Raw genomic sequence first — 14,581 nt, 5'->3', positions numbered from 1 at the left:
CTGTGCTTGTAATCCTGTGCCTGACTGCTCCGATATTTTAAGATCATGATGAAACACAAAGACAGTTCCAATAGCCTCTCCAGTGCCTAACTAAATGCTAAGTAGATAATTTAATAGTATTTTGTTGAACGCATGATGAACTGAAGTGGAAAATGACAATGTGGAACTGAATCAAATGACCCTCTATGGACTTCCATTTCTGACCAACAAAGTATCAGGGACCAAATTTACTCTTCTGCCTAAAACAACTAAAAAAAAGGACAAATGAAGGCAGCCCCAGTGGCGCAGCAGTTTAGTGCCGCCTGCAGCCCGGGGTGTGATCCTGGAGACCCGGGATCAAGTCCCACGTCAGGCTCCCTGGGTGGAGCCTGCTTCTCTCTCTGCCTGTGTCTCTGCCTCTCTCTGTGTCTCTGCCTCTCTCTCTGTGTCTCTATGAATGAATAAATAAAATCTTTAAAAAAAAAAAAAAAGGACAAATGAGAGGAAACAACAGTTTTCAAGACACTGGGTATCAGGTAATAAAAAACATGATTCCTGAGAAATAATGGAAAACAAAGGAGGTAAGCCTTACGAATGCCCTAGATTACTTGTTGGAGAAAGTTTCTAGGTCAAAGTACATAGAAGAACTTGGAGAAGCCAAGGTAGAAAAGGGTGAGGTGCCCTGAGTTGAGGGGACAAGCTGAGAGTCCTGGGAGGACAGTGTGGCGACAGTTCACAGGACAGAGTACCAGATAAAGAACTCCCGATACCTGCAGAGACTCCTTAACTCTTCGGCATATGGCATATACGTGTGTGAGACTGGGCAAAGAAGCACTTGAAAAGATTTAAGGGGACAATCCCGAGACCTCACACAGAGCAGGGAATAGAGCCTGTTCTCAGCAGGTAAAAACCCTCATAGTTTACAGGGCTTTGGATAAGAATACCCTAAAGAGTTTTGCCTCAGGAGTGAGAAAAAAATTAGCCCCACGTCAAATGTTGCTCTGGTCCCACTTGACAAAGCTTAAAAGCAAGACTTGAAAGGATCAGGGGCACCTGGTGGCTCAGTCAGTTAAGCATCTGCCTTCAGCTGGAGTTGATCCCAAAGTCCTGGGATAGAGCCCACAGCAGGCTCTCTGCTCAGTGGGGAGTCTGCTTCTCCCTCTACTCCCCACCCCTACTTATGCATGCTCTCTCTCAAATAAATAAAATCTAAAAAAAAAAAACCCACATACACAAAACCAAAAACTTGAAAGGATCAAACTGTTTCCAGATAACTTAGCCCAGAAAACTCAAGAATATTTATAGGAATACAAAAATATCCTGTATCCAACAGAGCAAAATTCACAACATCAGGCATCCAATCAAAAATTACCAGACATGTAAAGAAGAACTACTATTTTACTATTTAAAAATTCATTTTCTTGAAGTTTTACTGAATCTTAAATTTTCCTTAAAAAAAAAAAAAAACCTACTGTCGGGACGCCTGGGTGGCTCAGCAGTTGAGCTTCTGTCTTCGGCTCAGGGCATGATCCAGGGGTCCGGGGTCAAGTCCCACATCAGGCTCCTTGTGGGGAGTCTGCTTTTCCCTCTGCCTGTGTCTCTGCCTCTCTATCTGTGTGTCTCTCATGAATAAATAAATTAAAAATCTTAAAAAAAAAAACTACTGTCATTTTTATCATTTTTCACTCTGTATGTTAATCTCAAAATCCCTCATCTACATCATTGAACTGCTATTCCCTATATGAAATATCAACACTTTGAAGACAAACAGCACAGTGGCAGGAAGCACAACCTTTAGAGGCAGGAAAACCAGGCTCTGAATAAATTCTTTATTCTTAACTTATCCCCGCATTCTGGGGCAAGCCACTGAACCTCTCTGAGTTTTAGTTTACCTATCTATAAAACGGTATGATAACATTTGTTACAGAAGACTTCTGTAAGAGATATACCAGAATAAACACCTAATAAATAGTAGCTATTGTGCTATAATTATCACATTATCATAAGGAAAGTTTAGAAAACTTAGTACACATTCAAACATTCACTGAGTACCTAGCAATCATGTGCTAGTTAACATACCTGCACTAGGGATACAATGAAAAAAGGACACTGTTGAGAGGACCGGACGTATATCCAGTATGTTGAATCTGCATTTAGAAGTTCATCTCAAGTACAAACTTCATATTCTATTTCTTAATTTCTAAGTAGGGCAATTATTTTAAGTTCCTCTTATAAAAATTAAAGGTTTTTTTTTTCCCTTTGAATGGAAAAAATAAGAAATTGTCAGGTTCCACCAATTAGGGCATGTCTAAGAAATTCTGGAATCTGAAAAACATGGTAAAACTTTAAAAGCAACCTACAATTAACATCACCTTTCAAAATTATTCTCAAATTAGTAGGCTAAGTTATATTCAGATATAAAATACACAAAATGGACCAATCTGTTATTATGATAATCTTTTCAGAAAGGCTTGGGCTAACAGATGTAAGGAATTAAAACCAAGTTCAAGTTTGTATTTCATTTGTTCATTCCGCTTAAATGACAGATGGCTTAAATATTAACCCTATTAGCAAAATATTTGCATATTCATTATGAATCTGATTGACTTCATAACTCCATAGATTCATTTTATTAATTTTACTGTATGGCTCCCCTTTCATGCAAGGTCTTCTAAACCCTTGTCTCTCCAAGTGTAGTCCTAGAACCATCAGCATCATCTGGAAACTTGCTAGAACTACGGAATTTTATTCCGCATACCAGATCTACTGAATCGTAATTTGCATTAAAAAAGAATCTCCGTGTGATTTCTATGCACAAGAAGTCTGAGTAGCAGGGTTCTAAACCACTGATTTTTTTTTCACTTTTTTTTTTTACAGTATTACAAAAAGTTTATTTGCTTCCAAATTGTTGCTTATCTCCAGAGAGTTGCTTTTCAGAAAAATAATTCAATTCAAACAAATAAATCAAATCGATACACACATATTAGATGTTCTATATATAATATTTATGTCTCAAACTTGACCCCCCCTCTCAACCAGGATTTCAAGTCTTAGAAGTATCCATATTTTCTCGAGTCAACATTTTTGTGGTCACTAGCATGTGGCCATTGAGATGAAATCCCTGTAATTAAGTAACTATATAGAACAATACCAGATCAGTTCTTCCTATAATTTCAGAAAGAAGTGAAAAAGCTCAAAGTAATTTCAACCAAGGTTCAGCCTGAAAGTTCCCTAGGGAAAAAACGACCAGAATGACTCTATCCTCCACAATAATATATTTTTATGCTTTACCTAACACACATTTTTTTTACTGCAGGTACCACACATTTTTAAAATAAGAAATTCACATGGGACTTAGTACAGTTCTTTAGATGGCTCATCTTTTATTATTACTATTGCACAATAGTCACAGTGCACATAAAATAGAACAAATCTTGTTTTCTCTTTCGTTTTTCCAAAAAGAAAAATGAGAGACCTAGGCTGAAACTGATCACAGCAGGTAGGATGCTTCAGCACAGATTCAAAGGAAGGTACAAATGTTCAGTTTTCAAAAGCACTGCAAAAACCAACTTCATCTCTTGTCATTATAGCTGTGGCTTTATGCCAAACATTTGAAAACTGTTGAAAAGTGCCATTCCTCATAAGCAATTATGAAGAGCTTTGCAAAAAGGAGGAGGAAAATAACTGTAATAACAATGAACTCCTTACAATAGCCAAATGTCCATGGCCTCTGGGTTGCATGATAAGAATCTGAGAGTTACCCATATGCATCTGAGCCAATGCACCCGAGGCAGATGCCTTAGGAGAGGGTTTGCAGGGGCGTTAAGAGAATATGAAGGAACCTGTTGGACAGTCTCAGAAACTGAATATTCCTTAAATATTCCTAGTTTTTTATAACACAATTATAGATCAGTCATCTTTCAATTTAACTTTATTCATCCTATTTTGCATTTGCAGCCTATATAATTTCTCAGGATATACCATTCTGCAAAAGTACAACTAGGCATTGAATGCCTTTTTTATGGTTCTAGATATATTGATTTCAAGCTTTAAGTAGTCCCCTGGCTCTAATATTTGAGAATTTGGTGAACAATTCCTTGTGCCCCATCTCTACTCTCATCCACAGCCAAGCCTCTCGGTAAGGCTCCACTCCCTCACCCTTCAGCTCACCTCGTCTGGCTTCCACCCTTCACTCCACGGAAACTTCTCTTGGTAAAGACCATAAGGACCTTTACGTTGCTAAATCCAATGGCCATCCCTTACTCATCATTTTTCTCCACTTTGCAGCATCATTCAACAAAGTTTACAGTTCTCTCCCTCTTAATATTCTGTAGCTTTGATTCTCCTGGGTGCCTCCCAACTTCCTGTCCCCTGCCAATCTTCTTCAGGGACTCTGTCCCCTCTATCTAACCTACAAATTTTGGGCCATCTTGGGATTTGGTCCTGGAACCTCATGTAATCTCATAACTACAAATATCACCTTCATGCTGTTAACATATTCATCTCCAGCCTACATCTTTCTTCTATACCAGTATACCCAACTTACCTATTCAACATTTCCACTTGAATGCTTCACAAACACATTTAAACTCAATATATCCAAAACTGAAGCCTTGAATCTTTCTCTCACTGTTCCTCCTCCAATGTTTTCCATTCCCCAACCATCTACCAGTTGCTCCAGCAAGAAACCCAGAAGACCTTTACTGTCACCATCCATATCCAATCAACCTCCAAGTCCTACCATGTTGGCCTCCAAAATACAGTTTTAATATGTCCAACTTCCCTATCCCTACTGCCGTCCTCCCCAACCACCTCATCCCAGTCTAAGTCATTATCATCGTTTGCCTGCTACAACAGCATTCCAAGTGGTCTTCCTTAATCTACTCATATTCCCTTTCAACTTCTTCAGACTTCAGCTAGAGTGATTTTTCAAATATGAAAATTGTCCTGCTTAAAAAACCCTTTAGTAGCTTCCAAGTGGTTTTAGGCCAATGTTCACCAGGCACCTGTCTACCTCTCTAGGTAATCCTATCTTGTGCTATCACTCCCCCTTTGTTTTCTAAAGTACCAGCCTTATTCTTTTTTCTGTGTACATCATCCGTGCTGAGGTTTTCCAGGTGTAGGGCCTTTGCACATGCTGCAAACTCTACCTGAAATATTTGTTCTTTTACTCTTCTACACACTGTTGCCTAAACTGTACTAACATACACATGCACAGGCATAATGTAAAACTCAGGGCCCACATCACATAGTCAAACCAGACCAAAAGGAACTGAATGACTCGCAATTCTTAGCATTGAAATATACCACCACAGGCAGCCTGGCTCAGTGGTTTAGCACCGCCTTCGGTCCAGGGCGTGATCCTGAAATCCCGGTATTGAGTCCCATGTCGGGCTCCATGCATGGAGCCTGCTTCTCCCTCTGCCTGTGTCTCTGCCTCTCTCTCTCTCTGTGTCTCTCATGAATAAATAAATAAAATCTTTTAAAAAATATATATGTATATATACCACCACAACAAATAACAGCAAACACTTACATAATTTTACCAGGACTGAAATAAGTCAATCGGGAAAGCATTATATGGTCTCATTCATTTGGGGAATATAAAAATTAGTGAAAGGGAATAAAGGGAAAGGAGAGAAAATGAGTGAAAATATCAGTGAGGGTGACAAAACATGAGAGACTCCTAATTCTGGGAAAGGAACAAGGAGTAGTGGGAAGGGAGGTGGGCAGGGGTTTGGGGTGACTGGGTGATGGACCTTGAGGGGGGCACTTGGTGGGATGAGCACTGGGTGTTATACTATATGTTGGCAAATTGAATTCCAATAAAAAAAAATTAAAATAAAATAAAATAAAAATAAAAAAATAATAATTTTACCAGGACTGTTTTAAGTTACATATAACTCAAATAATATATAATATATAATATATAATATGTAATAATATAATATGTATATTTACTTATTCATTGCTCACAATTCTATAAAGAATTCTATTATATAAATTATAATAATAATTTTACCAGTACTGTTTTAAGTTACATATATATGTAACTTATATATATATATTTACTTATTCATTCTCACAATTCTATATATAATTCTATTATATAAATTATAATAATAATTTTACCAGGACTGTTTTAAGTTATATATAACTTAAATAATATATAATATATATAATAATATATATATTTACCTATTCATTGCTCACAATTCTTTTTTTTTTTTTTTTTAATTTATGATAGTCATACAGAGAGAGAGAGAGAGGCAGAGACACAGGCAGAGGGAGAAGCAGGCTCCACGCACTGGGAGCCCGACGTGGGATTCCATCCCGGGTCTCCAGGATCGCGCCCTGGGCCAAAGGCAGGCGCTAAACCGCTGCACCACCCAGGGATCCCCTAAGTTATATAAATCATAATAATAATTTTTCCAGGACTGTTTTAAGTTACATATATATGTAACATTTATATATACATATATATGTAACACATATATATACATATATATATTTACTTATTCATTCTCACAATTCTATAAAGAATTCTATTACATAAATTATAATAATAATTTTACCAGGACAGTTTTAAGTTATATATATATAACTCACACCTTCTGTGTGAGTGCTAGACGGCTGGTGGCATGACCACTTGCTCATGGACCATTCAATCCTCTCGCCACATAAGGGATGTGGAACTGGTTTAAATAATCACAAAGTTGGGACGCTTTATGCGCCCGGGTGGCTCAGCGGTCGAGCGCCTGCCTTTGACCCAGGGCGTGACCCCGGGGTCCCGGGATCGAGTCCCCCGTCGGGCTCCCTACATGGAGCCTGCTTCTCCCTCTGCCTGTGTCTCTGCCTGTGTCTCTCATGAAAAAATAAATAAAATTAAAAAAAAAAAAAGGTTAAAATTATTTGGATAAATACCACGTCCTCCACTGGACTGGGAACCTCAACGAGGGCAGGGCCCCTACCCCCCTTGCTCACCCTGCGAAGAGCCTCACACCCGACTGACGACGGCCTCGTGTAACGGGAGGAGGAAGTGGGCCGTGTTAGGAGATTCTACGTGTACTTCCCGTTAGCCGTGGGCTGGCCGGGCCCGCCGGCCCGCGGTGTCCGCTCCTTCCGCAGGGTGGCGTTCGGGGATGCGGTCCTCCCTCCCTGCCTCGCGGGGTGGGGGTGGGGTAAGCGCCTCGCAGCCTTTCCCGCCCTCAGGCCTCACCTTCCATGCGGGGGCAGAGGCTGTCCCAGCGTCCTGACCAGTCGCGGCCGGCTCTCCGGTGCCCAAGGGCATGAAACGGCCATACCGCTGCAGCGGCCACTGAGCTGCGCCTCCCCCGGGGAGCGCCAGGCCTGCCGGCTCTTTTCCCGCCTCCGCCATGTCTGGCCTCCAGATGTGCCCGCCAATCTGCACAGCCAACCAATCAGGGAGCGAGCTAGTTCCAAGGCCCACCTTCGCTGTACGTGGCAGCCAATGGGCGGACCCGAGGGCTCCTGCAGGGACTCTTGGGATTGTGGGCGTCGCTCTGGGCCACGTGCACGTCCGGCTGTTGGAGGCCAGAGCGGAAGTAGCAGCTGCTCCCGGAAGTGGGCCTATGACCTGTGGATGGTGGATGGTGGATGGTGGATGGTGGATGGTGGATGGTGGATGGTGGATGGTGGCTGGCGTCGCACCTGCGGCGTTTGGGCCCGAGCCACGGTCCAGCTGCTCGAACCGGGAACGTTTCGGAAAACTTGGCTGCCTGGAACTTCCCAGCCCCGGGACTAGGCCGGCTCTCTGAGGCTGCGTGGACCGCTGGGTCTCCCTTCCCAACAGGGAGGACAACATCCCTGCCCACCCCAAACCCATCACGACGCAGCATCAGCTCCGCTCGCCATTCGGGAAGTAAGACGGTTTGCTCCTCGTTCTGTGGCCCCCTGGACATGCTCCAGACTGTCAAGTTCTTGCCAGAAGAGAGGAGCACTGGGGCGGGATGCTGCCCACCAGAAAAGGTGTGTGTCAGTCAAACAGCAGGTGCAACCAAGTGACAGGTCTGGGTGATTGATGGTCGACGAGTGCTTGTACATCTGTTCTTCCATTTGTCCTCCTGACAACCTTGTGAATTAAAGAAGCAAAGCAGGGATCCCTGGGTGGCTCAGCGGTTGAGCGCCTGCCCTTGACCCAGGGCGTGACCCCGGAGACCCAGGATTGGGTCCCACGTCGGGCTCCCTGCGTGGAGCCTGCTTCTCCCTCTGCCTGTGTCTCTGTCTCTCTCTCTCTGTGTCTCTCATGAATAAATAAATAAAATCTTTAAAAAAAATAGAGTTATAAAGCAAATAGTTTCTAAAATTGCATGTCAAAGGGTGGTAAATGCATAGACAATGGTTAGAGAGGTGGCAGTTTATTCATTCCACGAAGCAGCGCATAACTATACCAAGTCAGCAGAGAAAATGGAAAAGCCATGCATCTAGCCTCCTGGGACCTCAGGATCTTATAAGGAAGACGATGAGAGATACCCACGATACCTCATAGCTACTGCCACATGAGAAATACAGACCATGTGCTCCAAGGATTTAGATGAAGAGTGGCAGAGGCAATTCAGTGTGAACTGGAAGGGTGAGAAGAAGTCCCCCCCACACACACCCAAGAGGAATATAGAAGAAAACTGGTATTCCATACGGAGGGCAAGTTTGAGAAGCCAAGTTTCAGAGACGAAGATAGTGACATGACCAGCCAGAGTGCAAGGTGTTTCAAGGAAGATGAGGCCACAAAGCTGAATTGGGCAAAAGAGCACCGAACAAGCAGCTCGGGAGAGTTAAGTTTACTTGGTAGGTGATAAGGAGCATGGGAAATGTGTGTAGGGGAGTGACACTGTGAAAATGGTGGACTAGGCAGGCTAATCTTTCAGGGACATTTAGAATAAATTGCATTCAAAGCAATTTTTTAAAAAGATTTTATTTATTTATTCATGAGAGACACAGAAGAAGAGAGAGACAGAGACAGGGACAGGCAGAAGCAGACTCCATGCAGGAAGCCCGATGTGGGACTCAATCCTGAGACTCCAGGATCACGCCCTGAGCCAAAGGCAGACGCTCAACCGCTGAGCTACCCAGGCGTCCCTTCAAAGCAATTTATATAGAGGATATATGTTACTTATCTTTCCATTTCAGATTTCAGAAACTGCTTCCGAAGGTCCTTAAATGACACAGCACTACTGCATTTAATATAGTAGTAAATAGTTCGAAACTTGGTGTGAGTCCCAGTTCTGCCACTTGCCAGCTGTGTGACCTTGGAGAAGTCATTTAACTTCTCTGTAAAATAGGGATAGCAAATACCTATCTTACAGGGCCATAGGAAGGATAAAATAAGATCATATGAGGGAAAACACATGGTAAATTACAAAGTGGTACACATGTTGGTCCTTTCTGTTTGCAGAGTTAAAGTGACTTTCTGTGGGCTCCCTATAGGCAGGAGTGTGGGAATGGGAGCCTGACATTCAGTCTCAGAGGCACTCACCTTCCAGGTCCAGGGCTGTGGATGCTGTCAGACACCCTTCACAGGAGCAGATGGTGCTCACAGTTGGGACCCTGTCAGTGCCCAAGGACACCCAGGGCCCTGCTGGGTTCCCACCTGCAAGCTCCCTTCCTAGACAATGCACCTGTGCTTGAGCTTCTGGGGCAACCAACGTCTGCCAAGAACAGATCATGTCTGCAAAGGGAGATATGAAAAAGCCAGAGCACACGCACAGAGGCTCTTAAAAACTTAGGATATTAACAAACGTGGCTTGAGCATTCAAAAGATCCCAGATGCTCTACTTGGTGCTGGAGATATAGTGGAGAACAAACAAGGTACAGCTTCTACCCTCCTGAAGTTTAGAGTCTAGCAGGAGGGTGGAGTGAGTAAGGGAGAGCATGCAGAGCACTGAGCAAATTACTCCACATTTTGAATGGTCGTTGTATTTTCTTTTTAAAAGATAAACCTATAATGTTTTTCCAAGGTACAATTTTATGCAATAAAAGCACAGATAGGGCAGCCCCGGTGGCACAGCAGTTTAGCGCTGCCTGCAGCCTGGGGTGTGATCCTGGAGACCGGGATCGAGTCCCACATCGGGCTTCCTGCGTGGAGCCTGCTTCTCCCTCTGCCTGTGTCTCTGCCTCTCTCTTCGCTCTCTCTGAATGAATAAATAAATAAATATTTAAAAAAATAAAAGCATAGATAATACATGTTCAATTAAGCAAGTTTTGACACCTGTATACACTTATATAATCACCATCCAAAACAAGATATAGAACATTTCCAGGGCAGCCCAGGTGGCTCAGCAGTTCAGCGCCACCCTCAGCCTAGGGCGTGATCCTGGAGTCCCAGGATCGAGTCCCACGTCGGGCTCCCTGCATGGAGCCTATTTCTCCCTCTGCCTGTGTCTCTGCCTTTCTCTCTCTCTCTCTCTGAGAGTGTGTGTCTCTCATGAATAAATAAATAAAATATTTTTTTAAAAAATTTCCAAAAGCCCCAAGTCCCCTTAAAAGTGTCTTGTTCCTGTCAGTCTCCAACTATCAAGGACAACCGTTGGTCTGATTTTTATCATTATAGCTTGGCTTTCCTGTTCTTGGACTTAATATACACGAAACCATACAGAATGTACCCTTTAATATATGCTTCCTTTGGTTGGTATAATTTTGTTTTTTATCTCGATCCCATGTTGTTATGTGTAGCAGTAGTCCATCCCTTTTCAGTGCTGAATAGCATTCTGTTGTATGATTTATCATAATTTGTTCTTCACCTGTCGATGGTCATTTGGGTTGTTTACTGTGTTTTTTTAAAAAGCTGTTATGAACATTTTTGTACCCGTCTTTTTTGTAGATACATGTGCTGTCAGTTATTTTCAATCTATACCAGAAGTGTGAATTGCAGTATTAGAACATGTCTAATATCTCTAATATGTCTCTAGAGAGAGACATGTGTTTTATGCTATAAAAAAAGCTGCAAACAAGTTTGTGGCAAGAGTGCTCATACCATTTTGCACTCCTACCAACAAAATACGGGAGGTCGTTGCCTTGCTGACATTTGCTTTGCGAAGTCCTTTTAGTTTAGCGACTGTAGTAGATTTATAGTGATGTCTCATTGTGGTTTTAATTTGCATTTCTTTGATGATGAATAATATTGAGCCCCATTTCCAATGCCTTACTGGCCATTTGTATATCTTATTTTGTGAAGTGTCTGTTCAAATCTTTTGCCATTATTCATTTTTAAAAGTTCCTTACATATTCTGGATATAAGTCTTTTGTCAGATATATGCGTTAAAAACATTCTGTGACTTGCCTTTTCATTTTCTTAATAATGTTTTGCAAGAGCAGAATTATTTAATTCTGAATGGAGTCCAATATATTAATCTTTCAGATGCTTTAAGTTTTTTGTGTGTCCTAAGAAATTTTGCCTACCCTAAGGTTTTACGTATATTTTCCTATGTTTTCTTCTAGAAATTTTATGGTTCCAGTTTTTATATCTAGACACCTGATCCTTCTTTCATTAAATTGTTCATAGGAAATGAAGTAGGACTTAAGGTTCATCTTTTCCCCATACAATTAATGTTACATCGGAACAGCCTTCTACCAATGACTGCTGGAAATTGGCATATAAATACCCCAATTTCTTCACTCCTCATGTGGGATAACTCTTGAGATTTGTGAAATACCCTATTTCCCAGAGTTCACCCATGGGATTAGGCTCCTGTTACCCATGGCATAACTTGCTTTGTAAAGCTTCAGTTTTTGGCTAACTTCCCTTTCCTGTCTCCCTCCCCAACCACTGTTTCCTGGAATCACCTCTCAGATAAATTATTTGCATAAATCTTTGTCTCAGGGTCTGCTTCGGAGGGAACCCAAACTAAGACAGTGACAAACAAGGCACAGTTTCCCTGCCTTCCTATATTTGGCTACAATATTTGCATACAAAAAGATAGTACAAAAGGCGGTAAGAGGAGGGAGAAGTCACTCACACTCACTTCCAAAGCAGACGTTCCAAAGCCGTGTTGACCAGCAGGAACAGAACAGCAACATCTATGATCAGGATTAATGAATGATGGGTGACCCTGAGTGAGCACATCTCCTTCCTTTGGAGGCTATTACCTGTTTTTAAAAAATACAGACAAAACCAAAACAGACAAAAAATCCCCAAAATGACAACAACAAAAACCTAGCTCCTAAAGTGAAAAAAGCTTCTTTATTTCACTGGACATTTTCAATCCCAAATTCTTTTACTGTGCAACTCTATTTTGCAGGTGGCATGAATGACAGAGAGATATTGGCTACATGAGTAGTCAGCATCGTTGTTGGATGCAGGCCACAGGGCTGGCTTTGAAATCCTAGCACCTCCCTTTCAAAGCAGACCGGGGACCCCATACATTCAGTCAGTAGAGGAAATGATGGCTTCAGTCCTGTTGGGTCTGTCTCCTAGATGACAAAGAAATATGGACCTTAACTCTGCCTGCCGTGTCCCTCAGCAACAGCTCTGAGATCTACACAGAGTGACTGGGAACTGCAGGGCGCTGTTGATGGCTGAGGGGTTTCCCAGAAAAGCCATTCCCATCAGTCAGGCCAGATCAGTCCTCATGATGTCAGACCTGGGCATGCTGTGTAAGACACACATATTTCCATGGAACTCTACACCCCCTGCTAGAAAGCAACTACTGTCAAGTGTCTACTCTGTACCTTTCACATGCAAAAACTAACTGCTCCATTTCAGATAATTCAAGGGATTTCGAAGTAAATGGGCACTGACAATCCCAACCTGTCCACAGGCTGCTGATCATTAGCACAGCATGAGGAGAGATTAACAGTTCATTGTTCCAGTTATTAAAAACACAGAGAATAATAAGGTAGTGGAAAATGTTTACCAGCTGGCAAATTTGGGGGCACATTTTACAAAGCTGGATTAGAGTCAGAAATGGGAAAGAGGATCAAATCCTAAAGAAAGATTACGAACTCATACCCGGAAGGGAGGGATTATATTTTACTTATGTTGGAATCCAGAGTTCCTGGCACCTGGTAGGTTCTCGATATTTGTTAACAAAAGGATTGCAAATTCATCCGAGAGAGTGAAAGTGATCATTTAAAAGTCATTATGAGGACATAAAGGGCTGACATGAGGGAAATGGTTAATGACTCCTTCCCCACCTTTATCTCCACAGGAGTTGGAACGAGAAGAAACATCTTCAGCCCTGTCATAAAGGATTGCAGCTAAAGCCAAGGAAGACATTTTTACATCTCAAAATCTTAATCTGATAGCTGGTATATTCAGAAAAGGTATAAACCTGAAGCCTACAGAGAGGGAGTCTATAGGAGCTTAGACAGGAAGACCCCTTTGAAGTCTCTCTCAGTTTGATGCATTGTTTATTTCATTGTTTGTTGCCTAAGGGGTGGGGGGAGTCATTTAAACCCACTCTTGCAGAGTGAGGCTGCCTATATTTGCATTTTATGCCCTAGAGGACAGATGGGAGCATCGTAAAAATGCTTTGTGCTGGAGGGTGACTCAGCAGAAGCCTCTCTGAGCTTAGTTATTGGGAATATTTTGAACAGTGGAGCCTGTAGCCATTGTGACTGCTCCCCAGCAGATGCTAGGTGAGATCTGGTGGAGGCTAAGAGGTCAAAGTTGTAGGGGGCCCCAGGGACCAGTTAGGGCTGCTTGCCCTGTGTCCTTATACAAAAGGTTTCAGTTCTGAGTGCGCCACAATATGTTCCCGAATGAAAATCCTTTCCCCAGGGGATAACTCTAACAATAAATTGTGAGACCTAGAGGAAGAGTGTGATTTTTTTTTCTGAGTGGTCTCGTGAGTTTAACTAATTTGTTCATTCATTTATTCAGCAAGAATTTGTTGGGCTTACTTTGTTCTGGACACTAAACCAGGAAACAGAGAAACAAATGTGAATAGGATACACTCCCCTCTTCAAAGTGCTTTATGATCTGGTAGTGGGACAGGCACAAGGACAAATAACTTGCAATATAATGTGAAAGATGCTCACCAAATGTATTGACCTGGTATCATGTTGGTACAAAGAAAGAAAGATACGTTCAAACAGCACTAGTTAGGAAGGTTTGCGGTAAGGTGTCTTGTGGTACAATTCATATAACATAAAATTCGCAATTGTAAGCATTTTAAGGTACACAATTCAGTGGCATTTAGTACATTTACACTGTTATGCAACTATCACCATGAAGATGGTTCTAGCTCTGAACCATCTTCATTACCCCAAAGGGAAATCCCATACCCATTGGTAGTCACTCCCCATTTCCCCCACCCCCAGCTCCTAGAAACCATCAATCAGCTGTCTCAATGCATTTGCCTATCGTGAATATTTCATATAAATGGAATATTACAATGTATGGTCTCTCTTGTTTGGCTTATTTTCTTAGCATAACGTTTTCAAGGTTCATCCATGTAATAGTATATAAAGGTACTTCATTCTTTTTAATGGTTGGTTAATATTACATTGTATAGATCTACCACATTGTGTTTACCATTCATCGGTTGATGGACATTTGGTTGTTTCCACCTGGATGGGGACTCTTGAACAGTGCTTTATTTATTTCCAAATAGAAATGCTGCTAAAACAAAGCAATACAGACTTC

General features: G+C 42.0%; 2 protein-coding genes across 4 annotated transcripts in view; one reads left to right on the top strand and one right to left on the bottom strand.

Annotated features, from left to right (window-relative positions):
• Positions 1–7,391, bottom strand: part of REC114 (REC114 meiotic recombination protein) — a 101,297-nt gene extending 93,906 nt beyond the window's left edge. The window contains exon 1 of one of the 3 annotated variants that reach the window (XM_077881807.1): positions 7,199–7,391. In XM_077881807.1, the coding sequence (XP_077737933.1) occupies positions 7,199–7,357 (159 nt within the window). In that variant the 5' untranslated portion in view covers positions 7,358–7,391. The remainder of the gene's footprint in view (positions 1–7,198) is intronic. The other 2 variants (XM_077881808.1, XM_077881806.1) reach the window with 2 other exon arrangements.
• Positions 7,392–7,602: 211 nt separating this feature from the next.
• Positions 7,603–14,367, top strand: LOC144303513 (uncharacterized). The gene is made up of 2 exons (XM_077881801.1): positions 7,603–7,968; positions 13,143–14,367. The coding sequence occupies exons 1-2, from the start codon at positions 7,618–7,620 to the stop codon at positions 13,179–13,181; spliced, it is 390 nt and encodes a 129-aa protein (XP_077737927.1). The 5' UTR covers positions 7,603–7,617; the 3' UTR covers positions 13,182–14,367.
• The last annotated feature ends 214 nt before the right edge of the window (positions 14,368–14,581 follow it).

Source organism: Canis aureus, chromosome 32 (genome assembly GCF_053574225.1).
Source record: "Canis aureus isolate CA01 chromosome 32, VMU_Caureus_v.1.0, whole genome shotgun sequence".
Lineage (NCBI taxonomy): Eukaryota > Metazoa > Chordata > Mammalia > Carnivora > Canidae > Canis > Canis aureus.
The sequence above is the reverse complement of the archived record's forward strand: the minus strand, read 5'-3'. Positions and strand labels throughout refer to the sequence as shown.

Excerpts from the sequence above, each read along its gene's own strand:
- LOC144303513 (XM_077881801.1), top strand. The coding sequence starts at position 7,618 with ATGGTGGATGGTGGATGGTGGCTGGCGTCGCACCTGCGGCGTTTGGGC. Across the intron at positions 7,969-13,142 it reads GATGCTGCCCACCAGAAAAG|GAGTTGGAACGAGAAGAAAC; the intron begins GTGTGTGTCAGT and ends TTATCTCCACAG.